Here is a 19,454-nt window from a genome sequence, read left to right as displayed (position 1 = left end):
CTTTTATTTTTATTGCTTTCATATTTTATCAAGTAAGAACAGTTTTTGATTTAGAAAAAGTTTCCAGAATTACATTCAACCCCCCCCTTCCGTAATTCTTGTTGTATTGTTAGGGAATAACAGTTTATTATTCAATAAAAGCTTAAAGTTCATCTCGATTCTTGGTATGAGTTCTTTATTTTCTTATACCATGATGGTCTCGATGATGTTCAAATAAGCCCTTTCTAAGGGATATACATAGTTGGCTAAAGAGACCAAATATCATGGTATATCATGGTATTATTTAAAAAGTGATATTTTAAGTGCCAGTATAATTATTTCATTAGTTTATTAAATTAAAAATTTGATTCGCGTTCTCTGTGGTTCGACCCGTACTTGCCCCCGTACTCACTTACGCCCGTACACTTGTGGTTTTATTAGTTTCGGATTTTTCCCAAACAATGAGTATGGCATTCTAGGATGCATGATCTGCTTCTAGATATGGGTAGGAAAATCGCACATAACAACTCGTCGGATGACTTGGAAAATATAGTAGATTGCGGGTATCAGAAGATGTAAATACTGTGTTAAAGAATCACAAGGTAATTTCAACATAAGATTATGTACAACTACAAAACTTCTTAGCCTAGAAACTATACCGACCTATAGAATTCACTAATAACGACCCATGATGTACTAAAAGCGTTGGTAGCATTCTTTAAATATTTTTTAATTTAAAAAATTAAATACATTGTTTGTATTATTGATATTATGCTCATAAGATCTACGAAACTAACTCTGTAGCATATTTTCTACATCTGTCAGGGAACAGAAGCAATTTATGGTATCATCTCTCGAAAATTTGACTACAAGGAGAAAGTTGAGGGAGTGACATTTAATCCCTAATCATTTAAAAGGATGAGTAAATTATGATTTTTGTACCTGAACAACGTAAATCTCACCGGAAGCTTTGAACAAACCTTTAAAAATTTGAGATTGCTCCATCGGGTACATTGTCCTCCGGAAAGTTTACGTTCTAGTTTTCTCCCGCAAAAACTGGTTGTCCTTGAGTTGCCTTTCAGAAATATGAGAACAATGGGGGAGCAAAACATGGTAGGTGTTGAGTATGTATATCTAGTGTAATTGAGAATTTGAAGGAATATGTATGAATTAATTATTCTTAATTTTACAGGTTTTTAAAAAGTTAAAAGTAAATTACACAGCGGTGCCTGTAATTTACACCAATTTTTAAAATAGTGGCCTAATTTTCGAATTCTCAAATTAGTGGCCAATTTTTCATTTCATTTTTCAATAAATCGGCCTCAGTAAACTATCGTCAAGTATCCGCCGTTAACTAATATATTTAAAGCGTAAATTACAGAATGATGACCGTACTTTACACTTACTTTCAAAATAGTGGCTACACTTTTTAAAATTTTAAAATAATGACTTATTGTCATTGTGGAAGACTTTCAGAGAGTTACCTAGATTTTTTTTGTTAAGAGACTTTTTTAGATTGATTGCTAATACTAGGTGTCGATTAACAATTTTTTTTGGCATTATGATTATACATTTTTCTAAAATGGGTGGATGCACTTCTCTATATTTTTACTAAAGTTTTGATTCGTGATCTTGTATGAGACGGTTGGAAAAGGTGGAAAGCGGATACTTAACTGAATTTGGAAAAAGTGAAAAAATTAATCATTTTTTGAATTGTGTGTAAATCTATTTGCTTAGTGATATTATTTGTTTTTAATGAAAATAAAGGTGCGAGTACAGGTAGAGGGATGTGATAAAACCATTCTTTTAAAATACGAAAAAAGATGTTAACAATTTATGAAAGTTTGACCACTATTTTGAAAATGAGAGTAAAGTACAGTACAACCACCATCCTGTAATTTTTATACTTTAAATATATTAGTTAACAGAACAGACTTAACGGGAGTTGACGGTGACCATATTTCTTGAAGGCGACATGAAAAGTTGGTCACTGTAATGAGAATTTGAAAATTTGGTCAATATTTTAAAAATTGGTGTAAAATAAGGCCCCCATTTTTGAATTTACTCAAAAGTTAAAGACTCTAAACATGTCATATTCTCCAAATTTACTTACAACACTCGATTTCACTAGATTACCTTATCTTGAAACTTCAGATCTCGGGGGCTGTACTAACCTAAGAAGTCTGCCAATGCTTGAGAGCATTGGAAGCTCTAATTGTTGTTGACTGCAGTGGACTGAAAGCGTTGCCTACAGAACTGGGAACCATCGAATCCCTAAAACAGCTCAGAGCGAGGGGACTAAGTGTTTCAAAGTTACCAGATTCGATCGGACTTCTAAGTAATCTTGTTAAATTGTCTTTAAGTGATAACCTGATCCTTGAAACTTTACTGGATGCAGTAGACTTGAAGCGTTGCCTACGGAACTGTGAAGCATTGAATCCTTAAAAAAGCTAAACGCGTCGAAGTTACCAAGTGTTTCAACATTAACCGACTCGATCGTACATCTGAGTAATCTTGTTAAGTTTGATTTAAGCTATAACAAGAACCTTGAAACTCTTCCAGATAACAGGTGCAACCTTACATCACTGGAAATTCTGGATATTAGTTACTCTAAGAAGCTAAAAGAATTGCCTAATCAACGAGGGATGATTACAAGCTTAAGGGAGCTAATAGTAGAGAAGGATTCTATGTTGAGAATACTTCCTGATATTAGCCGGCTCTCAAACATAAAAGATCTTGATCTTAATGGTTGTTGTAATCTGTTGTCCATATCAGAACTTCCTCCTAATGTAGAAGGGATATATGCAATAGATTGTTGTTCTCTAAATAGATTAGTAGACCTATCCGGTTTGAAACATTTGAAGGACTTGAACCTTGAAAATTGTGTAGCTTTGAAAGACATTCAAGACCCGGAAGAAGTCACTTCATTAGAATATCTTCCCCTTTATAATTGTAGGACTATTAAAAGTTCACCAAATCTATGCAATTTGAAATAATTGGAGAAATTGTACCTTACAAATTATACTGGTTTGACGGAGATTCAAGGCTTGGGGAAACTAATTTCTCTAACATTTCATCTAAGGCTTTGAAAATAAACATTAAGGAGTTGCATGTTCAGTATGAAAATGTTGTATTTTAAATATTATTATAAATACAGGTCAATAGATCAATTACCAACAAAATTTTCATGTCTTTAAAATTATTGTATAGAAAGATTAAAATATAGATTAATGCCCGGAAATGAATTCTTTTAAATAGGCACATAAATCACCTAATTATTGACAAAATTATAGACCAACTTGTTTAAAAGTTTCGGCCGAATTCCCAAGCTACATATCAATATAATAGCTAAAAGGATTTTGATCGGAGGAAATCTTAAGTTTAGCATCAATTTTCTAGAAAGTTTTATTTGGCACACCCCTATCAAGGTGTTTGAAAAGACATTAGTGTATTAAGATTTAGCATTGAAGTATAAAATTATTTTTACGAAAATTAATATTACAAAAATATATATCTTAGGATAATTCGGTAAATTTAACGTGTACCAAAATACATGTGCCTAATTATCTAATTATGTATAATTGTTTTTTATTTTAAATTTAGTTTGTACAAATTCATAAGTAAAGGCAATTATGTAAATTCAACTTGTATCAAAAAATAGGTACCGTACAAAATTTTTAATGTTTCGTCTTTTATATAATAATAATAATAAATATATTACAAATATATATATATTAAGGTCAGAAAATGAATTCTTTTAAAGAAAATAGGGCGATAAATCACCTAATTATTGACAAAAATGTTGACCAAATTTTTTAAAATATTTCGGTTGAATTCCCAAGCTACATCTAATTATAATAGCTAAAAGAATTTTGATCAGGAGAAATCTTAAAGTTAACATCAATTTGCTCGAAAGTTTTATTTGGCACACCCCGATCAAGATGTTTGAATTGACATAATTGATAATGTCACTGTAATAGAATAGAAGTAGACATCACTGTGTATTAAGATTTAGGATCGAAAAGCATAAAATTATGTCTTATAAAAATTAATATTACAAAAATATGTATGTTAGGGTAATTCGGTAAATTTAAGGTGTACCAAATTACATGTACCGCCATAATCCTAATTATCTAATTATGTACAATTGTTTTTTATTTTGAATTTAGTTTGTATAAATTTATAAGTAAAGATAATTATGTAAATTTAGCGTGTACTAAAAAATAGGTAACGTAACAAAATCTTTAATGTTTTGTTTTTTACATAATAGTAATAGTAATAGATAGATTGACCTATTAAAACAAAGTTTTTCTTCAAATAGGACAACTTAAAATACTAACTTGACCCCGATAAAAAGAACAAAAATGACTAACTAAATTTTTCATTTAAACTCTTCATATAAATTCTTTTATCTTTTTAAACATTTGTTCTTTTCATTCTCGTTACAGTTAAAGTCACTGAGAAACCAGCAGGCAAGAGTTGACGAGTGACAATTATCTGCACAAAGACTCTCTCACATCCACACAATATACACTACTAGTTCAGACACAGAATCATCTTTGTATTCCCAGATCTTCACATTTGAAAACATGGCTGCTTCCACAAGTTATAATCAAAACCCATCTTCACCTCCTACTTCATGGGATGTTTTCTTGAGTTTCAGAGGTGAAGATACACGAAATTCATTTACAAGTCATCTTTACAAAGACTTGTGCCGCGATGGCATTAAAACATTTATGGACAATCCTGAGCTACGTAGCGGGGATGTAATTTCAGAGTCATTGATCGAAGCTATTCAGAAATCTAAGACTTATATTGTTGTCCTCTCAGAAAATTATGCTTCTTCATCATGGTGCCTTGATGAGTTGGTAGAGATCCTCCGCTGTCACAAGACAATGAACAGATTGGTTGTTCCTGTGTTTTACTGCATTGATCCATCTGTCGTTAGACACCGAATTGGGAGTTTTAAAGAAGCTTTTGATAAACATCAAACTCGTTATAATGTGGAGAAAGTGAACAATTGGCGCCTTACACTAGAAAAAGTTGCTGCCATTTCTGGATACCCTGTACCTGGAAAAAGGTATAAAAGACATTTACTTTCTTTTGTTGTTAAAATGACATTTTTATTAGGGACTTGCTGTCTAGTTTATCTACGCTTTTTTCATTACTTACAAACATAATCTTCATAACTTATATTTGAACGCTGTGATTAGATGATATGTCAACATTATTGCACTACAAAAAATTTGCAATCACACAACACCTATGAAACAACGGTCGATAAAAAAACCGTTGCCCCAAATTAGTAGACAAATGTGAATTTTCTTTCCTCGAACAACTGTTGTTGGACTACATGTAGAACAATGGTTATAGATGTATTTTGGTTATAAATGTATTTTGGTGACACTAAGTTTTCTCAACAATTGCAAATGACAAATGCACACATTATGTATGTATATTTAGCGTTACACTCGTCATTTATGTGTATAGGTCATCTCTCAGGAAACAAAAATATTCAGTTTGCTCTTTATTATATTAATTGTAGGTCTGAAGCTGAAACTGTTGATGAAGTTGTTAGTAGGATTTCACTCGAAACAAATCCCAAAACTTTGCATGTTGCCGCATTTAAGGTTGGGTTGGATTCTCGAGTCAAATCTCTAACAACTTTGTTTAACAGTGGCACAAATGGTGTGATTAGGATTGGTATACATGGCATGGGAGGGGTTGGTAAAACAACTCTTGCCAAAGAAGTGTTTAATCAAAACTATCAACGATTTCAAGGAAGTTGCTTTCTAGCAAATGTGAGGGAGGTTTCAGGAATGAGAAATGGCATAGAATCTTTGCAACAACAACTTATTAACAATGTTCTTAAGCGCAAGGACATTACTATTGACAATGCTGACCATGGAATTGAGTTGATAAAAGCTAGAATTTGTTCGACAAAAGTCCTTGTTGTTATTGATGATTTAGACAACCTAGAACCACTAAAATATTTAGAAGGGTCATTTGCTTTGGGGAGCGTTGTCATAATAACAACGAGATACGAAGATCTATTGGATAAAGTTGAAGTAAAAGCAAAATACAAGCTAAATCAAATGGATGAAGATGAGTCACTCCAACTTTTTACCCAACATGCATTCGGAAAAGATGGAATACCAGACACATTCACTGAATTGTCCAAAAAAGTTCTAAAACATGCCGGAGGGCTTCCATTAGCTCTTCGGGTTTTCGGCTCGACCTTGCATAATGAATCAGAGAATAAATGGGAATGGTTCATTGAACAGTTGAAGGAAGCTCCTATTAAAGATATTGAGAAAAACCTAATGATCAGTTTTGATGCGTTGAAATCAGGCGATGACTCTAGTCTGCAAGAAATTTTCCTAGATATTGCTTGTTTCTACATTGGATACAGTAAAGACGATGTTTTTGGAATACTGAAAACTTTTTACACGCGTGTTGATCAGAAAATTGATATTCTACAAAAAAGATGTCTAATAACGATCAGGAACGGCTATGAGGTTGATGACTTAAATTACGAAGATGAAGTAGAATTGTTGGGGATGCATGATCTGCTTCAGGATATGGGAAGAAAAATTGCACGCAACAATTCTCTTCATGAGCCTGGAAAACATAGTAGATTGTGGATACCGGAAGATACAAAAACTGTGTTGAAGAATCGCAGGGTAATATCATAGTAATTTTTTTAGTATAATGGCTAATCTTGATTAATATAATTATTTTGTATTTTTAATGCAAATCTATTTAAATATTTATTTTCAACTTTACACCTATTTTAACAAGGCAACCAACTCTCTAGCGCCTTTTCTTTCTACTAAATTTATTTATTGTACATTGGTCATCAACATATCATTACTATTAATGTATACATGTAATTTGGAAAAATGGTCCAAAATCTCACAATTTGGGAGTAAATGGTCCAAAAAATCACAAACTGAAAAAATGACCTTTATTATTATCACACATAAACGCAAATAAAACTTGCGTTTACCAATCAAACTGAAAAAATAGTGTTCCTGTTTTTGGGCCTCAAGTTGGGTCTGTAAAAATGTAAAGCAACGTCTTTTTTCCGTGCGTTCTTAGCATGGAAACGCATGTTTTTTATGCGTTTGAACCATAAAAGCTTCTTTCAAATGCGTTTTTAGAATTTTTTTTTAATTTTTATAAAATTTATTTTATATTCGAAAATTAATATAAACGTAAATAAAAAATGTGTTTTATAGAAACGTTAATAAAAATGTGTTTTCGAGTGATAAAAAGGGTCATTTTTCCTGATTGTGAGATTTTGGGTCATTTCTTCTAAAATTGTGATAAAAAGGGTCAATAACCAGTAATTTGTTTCTTTGAAGTAGAAGGTAAGCAACTCTTTAGATTTATTTACTAAACATTGGTCATCAACTTCTCTATTTGACATATCTGTTAGGGAACAGACGCAATCCATGCTATCATCTGCTCTTTAGGTTGGGGCCCCGTTAAGGAAAATGAGGTAGTAATTGATGCCGAATCATTCAAAATGATGAGTAAATTAAAATTCTTGTACCTGAACAATGCAAATCTCACCGGAAGCTTTGAACAAACATTTGAAGATTTGAGGTGGCTCTGCTGGATATATTGTCCTCTCGAATGTTTACCTTCTAAATTTTGCCCGCAAAAACTGGTTGAACTTGATTTGAGTTACAGCAAATTGAGAACAATGGGGGAGGAAAACATGGTTGGTACTCTGAGGTTTGTATCTTATATAAATGAGAAGTTGCACAAACACTTATGATTTAATTTCTCTCGGTTGCACTCATTTTTTATAGGTTTTTGAAAAAATGAAGATTTTAAGTTTGGGGCGCTCTCCAAATTTAACCACAACACCAGACTTCAATAGATTCCCGTGGCTTGAAACTTTAAATCTTGGGGATTGTAGTAGTTTGGAGGAGGTCCACACATCAGTTGGAACTTTGGTGAGGCTTGTATCCTTGAATCTGGAATTTTGCTATAACCTAAGAAGTCTTCCAGACAGTATCTGTAGCTTGAGAGCACTGGAAGTTCTAATTATTACCGCTTGCACTAGTCTAGAAGCATTGCCTACAGAACTGGGAAGCATTGAATCCTTAAAAGAGCTCCATGCGTATGGACTAAATGTTTCAAAACTACCGGATTCCATCGGGCGTCTGAGTAATCTTGTAAAGTTGGATTTAAGCCAAAACAGGAACCTTGAAACTCTTCCAGACAGCATGTGCAGCCTTAGATCACTGGAAATTCTAGATATTAGTTATTGTGTGAAGCTAGAAGAATTGCCAGAACTAGGGATGATTACAAGCTTAAGAATTTTGAGAATAATGGACAATACTATGTTGAGAATGCTTCCTGATATTAGTCAGGTCTCAAACATAAAAAATTGTGATCTTTACAGATGTTCTAATCTGCTGTCAATATCAGACCTTCCTCCTAATCTGGTATACATAAATGCAACAGATTGTTGTTCTCTAAAAAGAATACCAAATCTATGCAATTTGAAACATTTGAAGATGTTGAACCTTACAAACTGTAGTGGTTTGACGGAGATTCAAGGCTTGGAGGAACTCACTTCTTTACGAGAACTTCACTTGGCAGGATGCAGATCATCTCTGCAGACATGCACTTTGACAAAGCGTTTCTTTGAGGTTAATTTGATCTAAACTCCTTACTATAAAATTATGGTTTGTTTATTTTTAGAATTTTAGTTGGTAAAATTACAATACATATGGTAATTAGAAAATATTTTGTTCTACATAATAAATAACTACATGTATTTTGATTTGTTGCAACAGCTATTGTCTGGATTTGGGCATCCAGTGAAAATTTACATTGGGCGAGATAATCTAGAAAGTTACAGATGCCGTTTAGATTTGGGCATTCAGTTGGAATTAGGGTCAAACGCATCACACAATTTCATGGCCTTCATCATTGCCTTCGAAGATTTTCACTTTCTTTTTGGATTTACATATTGGGTTAAGAATACCACAAGCGGTGGTGTTGAATGGAATGATTGGTTACATTCAACATCAAGTTCTGAATCTTTGATTGTAATAGTACCAAGTTCAATCTTGTCAATCAGAGGCGGTGATAAAATTGAAATAAAATCAGATCAAAGAGTGATTAGTGGGATTCATCAGAAAGTGACTTGTGGGATATATCTACTGTACAATACGGACAATCCAATGACGAGCGAGGATTTCAGCACCACCGACAATGAAGAAGAAGAAAGAAGCCACAAACGCTGGAAAGCTACAAGTGTTTTCTTCGATTAAATTAGAGGCAACACGTTGCCATGGGACTGGTAGAAGGTTGGACTTTGCTTTTGTTGGCTAAAGTAATACTAATTTAATTCTGTCATTCTGTATCTTTATCTGTCATTCCGTCCATTGTTTAGTTCGATATGAAAATTTATTTAATCTGTGTACCATTGAAGAAATTGTTGCGGTTTGAGGGGAAAAAGGAGGTGGTTAAAGAGGAGGAGGTCGGTCAGGATTGTCGTGGATGGGACTTTGGCGCCTGTGGTCAATGCAGATGCGGAAGAGGAGAGGGAGGTAAAGGTATACAATTGAAATTGTGGAAAGTGGAGTTCTTTTCTAGAAGCATTCCCATATGTGTAGTTGTGAGCATTTTGGTTGTTTATGTTTTTATTTTTTTGTTATTAGTTGATGAGGGCTATTCACGAACCGAACTAAGCCGAGTTTTTTTTCCCATAGCTGAGCAGAGTTTTGATCGAACAGAGCCAAGTTTTAATTTTTTTCTAACGAACCGAGCGGAGCTTTCTTATCGAACAAAAATCGTGTTCGAACTCGAGCTCGTTAACTAACGAACCGAATACGAGCTTGTTCGCGAACATGAACGAGCCGAGCCAGAAAAAATTCAGGTCAACCGCTATTTGACTGTGAAAGTAACTTATCAAATAATTTTTTTTTTGAAACTTTGGTTATATCACTAATATATATATATATTGGGGACTACTCCAATAGAAACCAATTTAGAATAGAAACTAGAAACCAATTAATTTTTCTAAAAAGACTAATTCGAAATATAACACATATGGTATGCAAATCGATCGTTGAGAGAGGTAGAAAAATACAGTGAAATCGGATTTTAAAAAAAAGTTACGGTTTGATGGGAAAAATCAAATTAAAAATGGAGGGAAAAGCTGAAATTGGGTGTGAAAGGGTGCAGAGTAGTTGGGTGGGGTGATTTAAGGGGGACCATTAGATTAGATAGATCTAATGGCTTAGATTGGTTCCTAGTTTCTATTTTAAATTTAGTTTGTATTTGATCGTTCCCCTATATATATATATATATATATTGACATCCATACGGTTGGATCGATGGAAAATATTTTTTAAAAAATCGAAACACAAATTCATGACTAAACACTAGTTAGCGGTAATAGTCAAACTAATACTTCTGTTAAAATAACAAACCAAATAAAATTATCTTGATTTGAAACTTTGGTTATATCATTAAAATATATTTATTTTGACATCTATATGCTTTGATCAATTAAAAATAATTTTAAATAAGTCGAGACACTAATACAAGACTAAACACTAGTTACTAGTGCTAGTCAAATTAATTTTGACTGTTAAAATAGCAAACCAAATAAAATTATTTTGATCTGTAACTTTGGTTATATCAATAAAATTTATACATCATGACATTCATATGGTTTGATCGATATAAAGTATTTTTAAAATAATCAAAACAACAAATCAGGACTAAACACTAGTTAGCGGTAATAGTCAAACTAATGTTTGGCTGTTAAAATAACAAACGAAATAAAATTATCATTATTTGAAACTTTGGTTATATCATTAAAATATGTTCACTTTGACATCTATACACTTGGATCAATTAAAAATAATTTTAAATAAGCCGAGACACTAATACAGGACTAAACACTAGTTAGTAGTGCTAGTCAAACTAATATTTGACTGTTAAAAGAGCAAACCAAATAAAATTATTTTGAACTGTAACTTTGGTTATATCAATAAAATTTATATACAATGACATTCATACAGTTGGATCGATATAAAGTATTTTTAAAATAATCAAAACAACAAATCAGGACTAAACACTAGTTAGCGGTAATAGTCAAACTAATGTTTGGCTGTTAAAATAACAAACGAAATAAAATTATCTTGATTTGAAAATTTGGCTATATCATTAAAATATATTTATTTTAACATCTATACGCTTGGATCAATTAAAAATAATTTTAAATAAGTCGAAACACTAATACAGGACTAAACACTAGTTACTAGTGCTAGTCAAACTAATATTTGACTGCTAAAATAGCAAATCAAATAAAATTATTTTGATCTATAACTTTAGTTATATCAATAAAATTTATATATCATGACATTCATACGGTTGGATCGATATAAAGTATTTTTAAAATAGTCAAAACAATAAATCAGGACTAAACACTAGTTAGCGGTGATAATCAAACTAATGTTTGGCGGTTAAAATAACAAACGAAATAAAATTATCATTATTTGAAACTTTGGTTATATCATTAAAATATGTTTATTTTGACATCCACACGGTTAGATCAATTAGAAATAATTTTAATTAAGTTGAGACATCAATACAGGACTAAACACTAGTTACTAGTACTAGTCAAATTAATGTTTTACATTTAAAATATAAAACCAAATAAAATTATTTTGATCTGAAATTTTGGTTATATCAATAAAATACATATTTTATGACATTCATACGGTTGGATCAATATAAAGTATTTTTATAATAATCGAAACAACAAATCTGGACTAAACACTAGTTACACTACCACATAAATGTTCTTTAGCAACATCCAAAAAAATTTGTTAAAAATGCTGAAAAATGTAGCTATAAGGTGTAAGGCAACACTTTGGTCAAATTTGAGGGTGTTGGAAATTTGCATGTGACCTTTGATGTTATACCAACACATTTTAAAAAATTATGCCAACATCCATAATATGTTGCATTAGGGTCCTATAGCAACATTTTTTACTCAGTAGATGTTGGCTTTAACTCTATGGCAACACCCTCTAGTCAATAGCAACACAATCTTGATGTTGTCATAATTCTTATTGCAACATCTTTCTTTATCTGTAGTAACACCAGCAGAATAACGTTTTTCATTTTTGCCAACACATTATCATGTTATAGCAACACCGGTTAATTAATTTTTCCCAACACTTTATCAGACTAAGGCAACATCTTTAGTGGCATTTTTTGAGTAGCTTGTTATCTAATAAAATATCACAATATTAATTAAATTAATCCCAATAATACATAGCTCATATGCAATTCAATCAATTTAAAGAACTTTGAACATAAATCCTTGAATAAGAACTTTTAAGTCATACCAACATTAACTTTCATGTCATATCAATTTCAACTACTCTGACCTAAACTTTCAACTTAAATAAAATTACATGCTTTGGAAACTAGCTTTTACAATTGATCTTCAACTGCTAAAAAGGCCAGTAAAGTTCTGGAGGAAGATCGATCACCAACCAAACGAGCAGACGACATTTCTTCAATGCTTTCCCAAAAGCACCCCTGCCCAAAACCCAAACAAAAAAATTAATTCAAATTAGAGGACTAATAAGACTTCAATTTGGTACACTAGTATGTAAAGTGGATGGATACATAAAATGTCTTGAGATTTTTCAAATTGCCTAGACCAGGACGCAAATGCTGATAATTAACATATTAGGGACAGTTTGACTACTTCATATTAGACGGAAACTGAAAAAGTCAAGAACCCTATTGCATTGAAACTTAGGATCATTTAATCAGACCATTCTTTTGGTCTCTGCAAATATTTAAGAAGTTAACAATAAAAGTAGATTAAACTCAAAATAGCGAAAAATGTAGATTAGAGTGGTCGATCAGAGGCCACCTAAATTACCAGATGTCTGAGACTGTTAAGTAATTATGTACAGAAATTGTGAATGACAAGGACTTGCTATCAATATTCTTCACCTGGGGCACAAAATTAAGCTTGTCTGGACCAAGAGAAACATGAATCCGTGGTACAAAGCTGCAGAGAACCATTTACTGTCAATAATGCTCAGACACTAACATCTCTGCACATGGTCATTTCTCCTGACCGGCCAAACAGATTGCTCTATGTGGCCATAAATAGACATTATTGCGTAGACTAAAGTCACTAACTCATAAGGATAATTAAGGTGGGGGGGGGGTGTTGAGGCGCAACCCAAGTGCAAATTTAATAATATAATTCATTTCCTTTTTGTTTGACCGTAAAGTTTGTAATTTCTTATTTCTAATGTGGTTCTTACGTATATTTATGGTTCCACGCCAATTCGAATTTCCAATAGCATATTAAAGCAAACAGATCTATAACCTTGTTTCGGTGATAATAATCTGCAATATTTTTATGCAATAAGGTGATAATAGTCCGCGAGATTAATTTACAGAAGAGTCATATTAAATGAAAGTAGTACCTGAAGTATTAAACATTAAAACCTATGTTAATGCATCATCATGGAAAACATACAAAAAAGTATAAGAGTTCCAAAAATTACCTCCGCAAATAAGGCCAGTAAACCCATTATAACCATTAGGATGAAATAATAAAATTCAGGCATCACAAATTCCTGCATTGAAGGAGTGATGAAGTGAGCATATATTGGACCTATATATAGCTTTAAGACAACCGGCAACCTTGTTTTGGTGGTAAAGGTCAATTGCAGAAAATGAAATAATGTATATGGACGAGAAGTCAGTGCCTCGTAAAACTATTGATAGTGCATCACCTTAATAGAATAGCCCCAACTATTTAGACAGACTAAACAAAATACATGATATGAGCATAGCAAGATTGACTTAATTTACAAGCATTCAAATTACATACTCAAGAGTGTTATTTCATCTAATCTCAAAAAATAAGTACTATTTTCCAGCAAAGGAAACTAACTTATTGAGATGCTATATACATCAATAACAAGTGCCTAGTAAGACAACTATTATATATGCTAAGGTGCATAATAGTGACAAAATTACCTGGAAAATGGAATTAAATTGCACAGAGTATTTAGTTATTTTTCAAAAAAAATAACACTTATTTAGAACATCTTATTTAGTAATTCTTTTTGATAGAGATCCCTCAATGTCAGTTGTCACCAAAGAAGATGAGATAAAGAAAAAAATAAGTACCTGTGAAGTGCAAGACAAGTAGTGAAACCTGCTATGCCACCACCTACTATAACAATTTCATGTTCTTGAATCTCCTCGATATGTTCAAGCCTGCTGGAGAATATTACATACTCAGTCTTACGGAAGATGGAGTTGGTCAATAGTATACATAGTGTTTATACTTATACATGTAGGACATCACCACCTTTCTTCAAGATAGCTTGGCACAATCATTCATTTTTGTTTCATTAAAGATTGGCGGCCAAGTATAGGGACTGATGACGCATGCATATACACTAATAGGCAATAACAAACAGCCACACAACTCTCACTAATTTTGTACTTATTATTGCACATACATTTTACTGATTTTTTCAGAAAAAAACTAACTTATTTTAGTTATTTTTCTTTATTCCATATCCCTGGTCTTGAAATTCAACAGAGTATGATTTGAGGTCAATCAACACAGAATTATATATTACACATATGTCTTAAGAAAGATACTTAAGACATAGTATGAAAGAAAAAGGTGGGAAAACACACTCAAGTAAAAGGAGAATGGTCACTAATGCAAATTAGTGTAAAGCTAATTATCTACTATATTTTATAAGGACCTACAATAATTATCAAATTAGTTGTCTAAATTCAAAATTCCAGTTGTCAAAATCTAAAATTCTAAATTTACCACCTCTTTGATATAAAACAAAAAAAAATCAATCAATTATTAACAAAAATAATGAATCAAAATTAATCAAAACTCAACTTCTTTTTGGGGTCATGTTATTGCTGCATTGTTTCAGTTTAATATGACAATAACAAGAAGATTAATTCTCATTATTTTATATATCAAATTATGAATATAAAAGCTCAAACTTTATATTTTCTTAAAATAATTATTAATCAATTAATATGTGAATCAATTAAATCCAAAAATGGTTAAAACTCACAAAATTAGTTACTATTAAACACACCGATGATATATTATAGTAGTCCTGTACATGTAAATTGACAGAGCTAAGGATCATCATGATATGATAAAAATATCACAGTTCAGGAATGACTATCCCCTTGAAGTGTTTATACCACAAGACTGAGATTGCAAATGAAAATTTCACATAAATAACTTCCAGTTTTAGCTCTTAGAATGGAACGAGTTCCCTTATGGCGAGATGGACACTTAGACAGTCCATTCTTAAATAGTGTAAGCAGCAAATCTTGCGAGAACATGCTCAAACAAAACAACCTACAAGAAAATAATCTCAAAATCCTAAAAATATCACAATTTCAAATGTAATAGCACAAATTCAGATCCCCCTGTTCACAATACTTGACCAGTTGTCAAAACAACCATATTTCCATCAAAATCATCACAATTCAACTGTCAAAATTTGATACTTTTTCCGTAAAAATAACACAAAATTAAACTAAAATCCACTTGAATTACAACGACTTCTCGAGCCAAAATCTGCAACAACAAACACACACACGCAAAGAGAGGGGGGGGAGAGGATTATATTACCTTCCTAACATCACTTCCAAATCGGCAAATAGCTTGCCACCATCCTGCCATTCGTTATAATATCTCTCGATCTTCTTTCTCAATTCATTATCAACAACGACGACCGCTGATTTAGAATTGAATTAGGGATTTAGGGTACGGGTGATTGAAATGCCCCCAAATTAAGATTTGTAAACATATTCTAAAAACCCCCAAAATTGACAAATTAAAATATCGTCAAAGTTAGTGTTTGTAAACAAATAATATTTAATTAGGGCCTCTACCACTAATTAGAGCTTTGAAATGAGAGTGGAAATTTGAAACCAAGCTTTGAAATCAGGCTTTCACAAGTGACGGAGATGAGCTTTGAATAGAGATGAGGATTTGTGCGAAGAGACTGAGACAAGGGTTTGTGAGAAGAGAGCTCTATTTTGTGTTTGATTTTGTGCAGAGAGATGAAAATTAGAGAATTGTGTTTTCTATTTTAATTATTGTTTCAATTTGTGCGGGCTTTCAGTTTTAGTAAGAGCGGGATTTTCCCCCCGTTTTTTTAACATTTTTCATCTCTCTAATGCAACACCAAAAAAGGTGTTGGCCATAACATATCTAAGCCAACATTTACACCAACATTTCGTTACGATGTTGCCATACATCATTTTTTTCAATTTCGTATCACATAAGGCAATATTTTTTGTGCCAACACCAATTTTCGATGTTGGTGATGACCATTTATTTGGTAGTGTTAGCGTTACTAGTCAAACTAATGTTTGACTGTTAAAATAGAAAATCAAATAAAAAACTTTTGGTTTGAAAGTTTGGTTATATCATTAAAATATATATATTATGACATCCATACGATTGGATCGATGAAAAATATTTTAAAAATAAATCTTAACTAAAATATAATTATGAAGTCGGATTTTAAAAATAGAATTAAAATAAAAAAAATTAAATCATATCAAAATATAGCGCATATGGTATGAAAAATGATCGTTGGAAGATGAAAAGAAATAGAGTGAAGTCGGATTTTTTAAAAAAAAATCATACCTATATAAAAATATTCAAGATATATTATAATTTTTTCGAGCTTTAACGAGTGAGCTCGAGCCGAGCCGAGCTCGACCCGAACAACCCAAAGCTCGGCTCGAGCTCGTTTTGCTTAATGAACATATTTGTATGTTCGAGTTCGAGCTCGAGTTCGTTAATGAACCGAGCCTAGTGAGCTCTTAATGAGCCGAGCTCGAGCTTCTTCACGAACAACTCGGTTCGTGAACATGTTGGAATTTAATCTGAAACGTACATGTCTGGTTCTTGTCTAGTTCTTTTATATGTCTAGGTCTGTTATGCAGTAGTTATCAATTATGTAGGATCTTTGAATAAATCAATAGAGATAAAGTTCTGTTAGGAGTCTGTGATAATCATGTTCTAGTTTCTGGTTTACTTTGTTTAGGAGTCTTTCTATTTATAATGTAATGTTAACTAGTTAATAAACATCAGCAAGTCTTTTGACAAGCATATATCTGCTTTTCTCTCTCAGTTTCCTATTGATATACTTGTATAAATATACATATATTCCAATAGAACAACCCTAGTCATGGTTATGTTATTTGTAAATGCTAAATAACATTTCTAGTTGTACAATTATGAGATGTAAATGTATTATTGGGGTATTTTTCATTTAAATTGTGATGTTTTCCAGCTTGCTGTAATAGTTTGCTTTCACTATTCTTTCTGTATCAGCTATTTAGTTATTAAGTTGTTAGTTGAAAACTGTAAATTGATGGAGATTCATATAATAGTGGATTTTTGTGAAGAATTTGGGTGTTTCATACGAGCACATAATGTGTTTGACAGAATTCACATGAGATACATAGCTTCTTGGAATTTTTCGTTGAAAATCTGAGCCAAATTAATGGTTGGTGAGAGAGCAGAATATGTTTTTGTCAAAATGCATTTGTGAAGGCATGTTCCATTGAACTGTTTAGCCTTTATAGACGAGAAGAACACAAGTACAATTTAAGACTAGAAATGTTTGATGAGATGTTTCTAGGAAATGCCAAGTACAATAAGTGGTTTGTTTATTGCACGTGTTTTTTTGTGCAAATTTTGTCAAATTGATGCATTAGATGAGATTGTGTATGTTTTGAGTTTTCATGATAATAGCCCCAGAATTTTGCATTTTTAAGTGGACGTGAATATTTTATGGTGGCTTACATGAACACAAGTATAATTGAAGCACCATAACTGTTTGATGAAATGTTTCTAAGAAGTTCTCTGTTTTGGAGAATTCAATGAGAATAAGAGAGTAGTTGTGCTTTATTTATTTTTAGCGCAGCTCATAATGTGATTTATGTTTAAAGTTCCCACTATAATCTTTAAAAAACATTTTCACTAAAATTTAATAATATTCCCACAAACTTTTTTGCCTAACATTTTAAACCATTTTGTATTAAACTAGTATTAAAACCCCAAATTTAGTTTATTCTTTCGAATTTTGGATCTTAGTAGTTGAATTTCTTTATCAAATATTTAATCTGGATGGAGCAAATGCATATATAAAACATTTTTACCAAATTTTGGTATTCATTTGGACTGTTATCACTTGTGCTTTTTGTTCTTGTTACGCTAATTTTGGTTCATTTAACCTACTGTTCAACTGTGTAAAATATAATACTACATGAATTTTAGTTGTATAGAATACGAAGCCATGTTTGTTTCAGAGATTATAGATCTGTAATTACCATCCAGGTATAATAATTCCAGTGATAATATTTCTTTAATTTATCCTCTAGCATGGATCATTCTATGTCTATCCCATATTTTTTTGAGTGATAATATATGTGACTAGATTATTCTTAAAATTTTCTAATCTTTTGTTTGTTTTACATGACATTATAATTCTCTATAACCGAACCTTAACAACGTCTATTCCAGCAGACAATGGACGAGCAACGATTCTGGAGAAGAAGGGGCATTTGTTGCTGAGTATTGAAGGTATGAGGAGGATTGAGGAATGAGGTGGTTGTGGAAATTGAGTTTTTATATTGATGCATTTTGTTAGGAGTTTATGATAATCATGTTCTAGTTCTGGTTTACTTTGTTTAGGAGTCTTTCTATTTATAATGTAATGTCAACTAGTTAATAAACATTAGCAAGTCTTTTGACGAGCATATGTCTTGTTTTCTCTCTCAGTTGCCCGTTGATATACTTGTATAAATATACATATATTCCAATATTTGGTATCAGAGCGAGAAGTTCTGGGTGAATGTCAAAGGCACCGGCGATGGATGTTAATAAGGTAAAAGGAGGCTCCATAGGCTTGAGTTACCCAATGCCAGCGAAAATCAATTACACAGCTTGGGCTCTGAAGATGAAGGTGTTCATGGCCATGACCCAAAGACTCCTATCGAAGAGAAAAGTGACAAGGTAGCCATGGCCATGATTTATCAAGGTATACCAAAAGAAGTCTTATTCTCAATTGCAGAGAAGCAAGCGGCAAAGGATGTTTGGGAAGCGATAAAGACTTTGTGTCATGGAGCTGATCGAGTTAAGAAGGCCCGGATTCAAACATTTAAATCCGAGTTTGAGGCGTTAAATATGAAAGAAAGTGAACAAATTGATGAATCCCATCTGAGGTTGAATGGTTTGGTGACAAACATCAGAGCCTTGGGGGAGGAAATGGAAGAGGCGTATGTTGTGAAAAAATTTCTACGAGCAGTGCCTTCAAGATTTCTGCAAATTACGTCCACTATGGAACAATTTGGAAATCTTGAAACAATGTCCGTGG

General features: G+C 32.3%; 2 protein-coding genes across 5 annotated transcripts in view; both read left to right on the top strand.

Annotated features, from left to right (window-relative positions):
- The window catches only part of LOC141697183 (TMV resistance protein N-like), a 261,701-nt gene that overhangs the window by 98,667 nt on the left and 143,580 nt on the right, over positions 1-19,454 (top strand). The window lies entirely within an intron of this gene.
- On the top strand, positions 4,436-9,732 carry LOC141697335 (TMV resistance protein N-like). 2 transcript variants are annotated; one of them, XM_074501640.1, is made up of 6 exons: positions 4,436-5,059; positions 5,525-6,662; positions 7,421-7,708; positions 7,800-8,648; positions 8,796-9,311; positions 9,437-9,732. In XM_074501640.1, exons 1-5 carry the CDS (start codon positions 4,569-4,571, stop codon positions 9,273-9,275), a joined length of 3,246 nt encoding a protein of 1,081 aa, XP_074357741.1. In that variant the 5' UTR covers positions 4,436-4,568; the 3' UTR covers positions 9,276-9,311; positions 9,437-9,732. The 2 variants fall into 2 exon arrangements, with proteins under 2 accessions (XP_074357741.1, XP_074357740.1); XM_074501639.1 differs by having other exon boundaries at positions 8,796-9,732.

This window comes from Apium graveolens, chromosome 11, assembly GCF_009905375.1.
Source record: "Apium graveolens cultivar Ventura chromosome 11, ASM990537v1, whole genome shotgun sequence".
NCBI classification, from domain to species: Eukaryota; Viridiplantae; Streptophyta; class Magnoliopsida; order Apiales; family Apiaceae; genus Apium; species Apium graveolens.
Note: the sequence above shows the minus strand (reverse complement) of the source record. Positions and strands in the feature narration are given on the sequence as shown.

Bases quoted from the DNA above. Each gene is read 5' to 3' on its own strand.
- LOC141697335 (XM_074501640.1), top strand. From the start codon at position 4,569: ATGGCTGCTTCCACAAGTTATAATCAAAACCCATCTTCACCTCCTACT. The intron at 5,060-5,524 runs GTATAAAAGACA...TATTAATTGTAG, and splicing joins TACCCTGTACCTGGAAAAAG to GTCTGAAGCTGAAACTGTTG. The intron at 7,709-7,799 runs GTTGGTACTCTG...CATTTTTTATAG, and splicing joins CAATGGGGGAGGAAAACATG to GTTTTTGAAAAAATGAAGAT.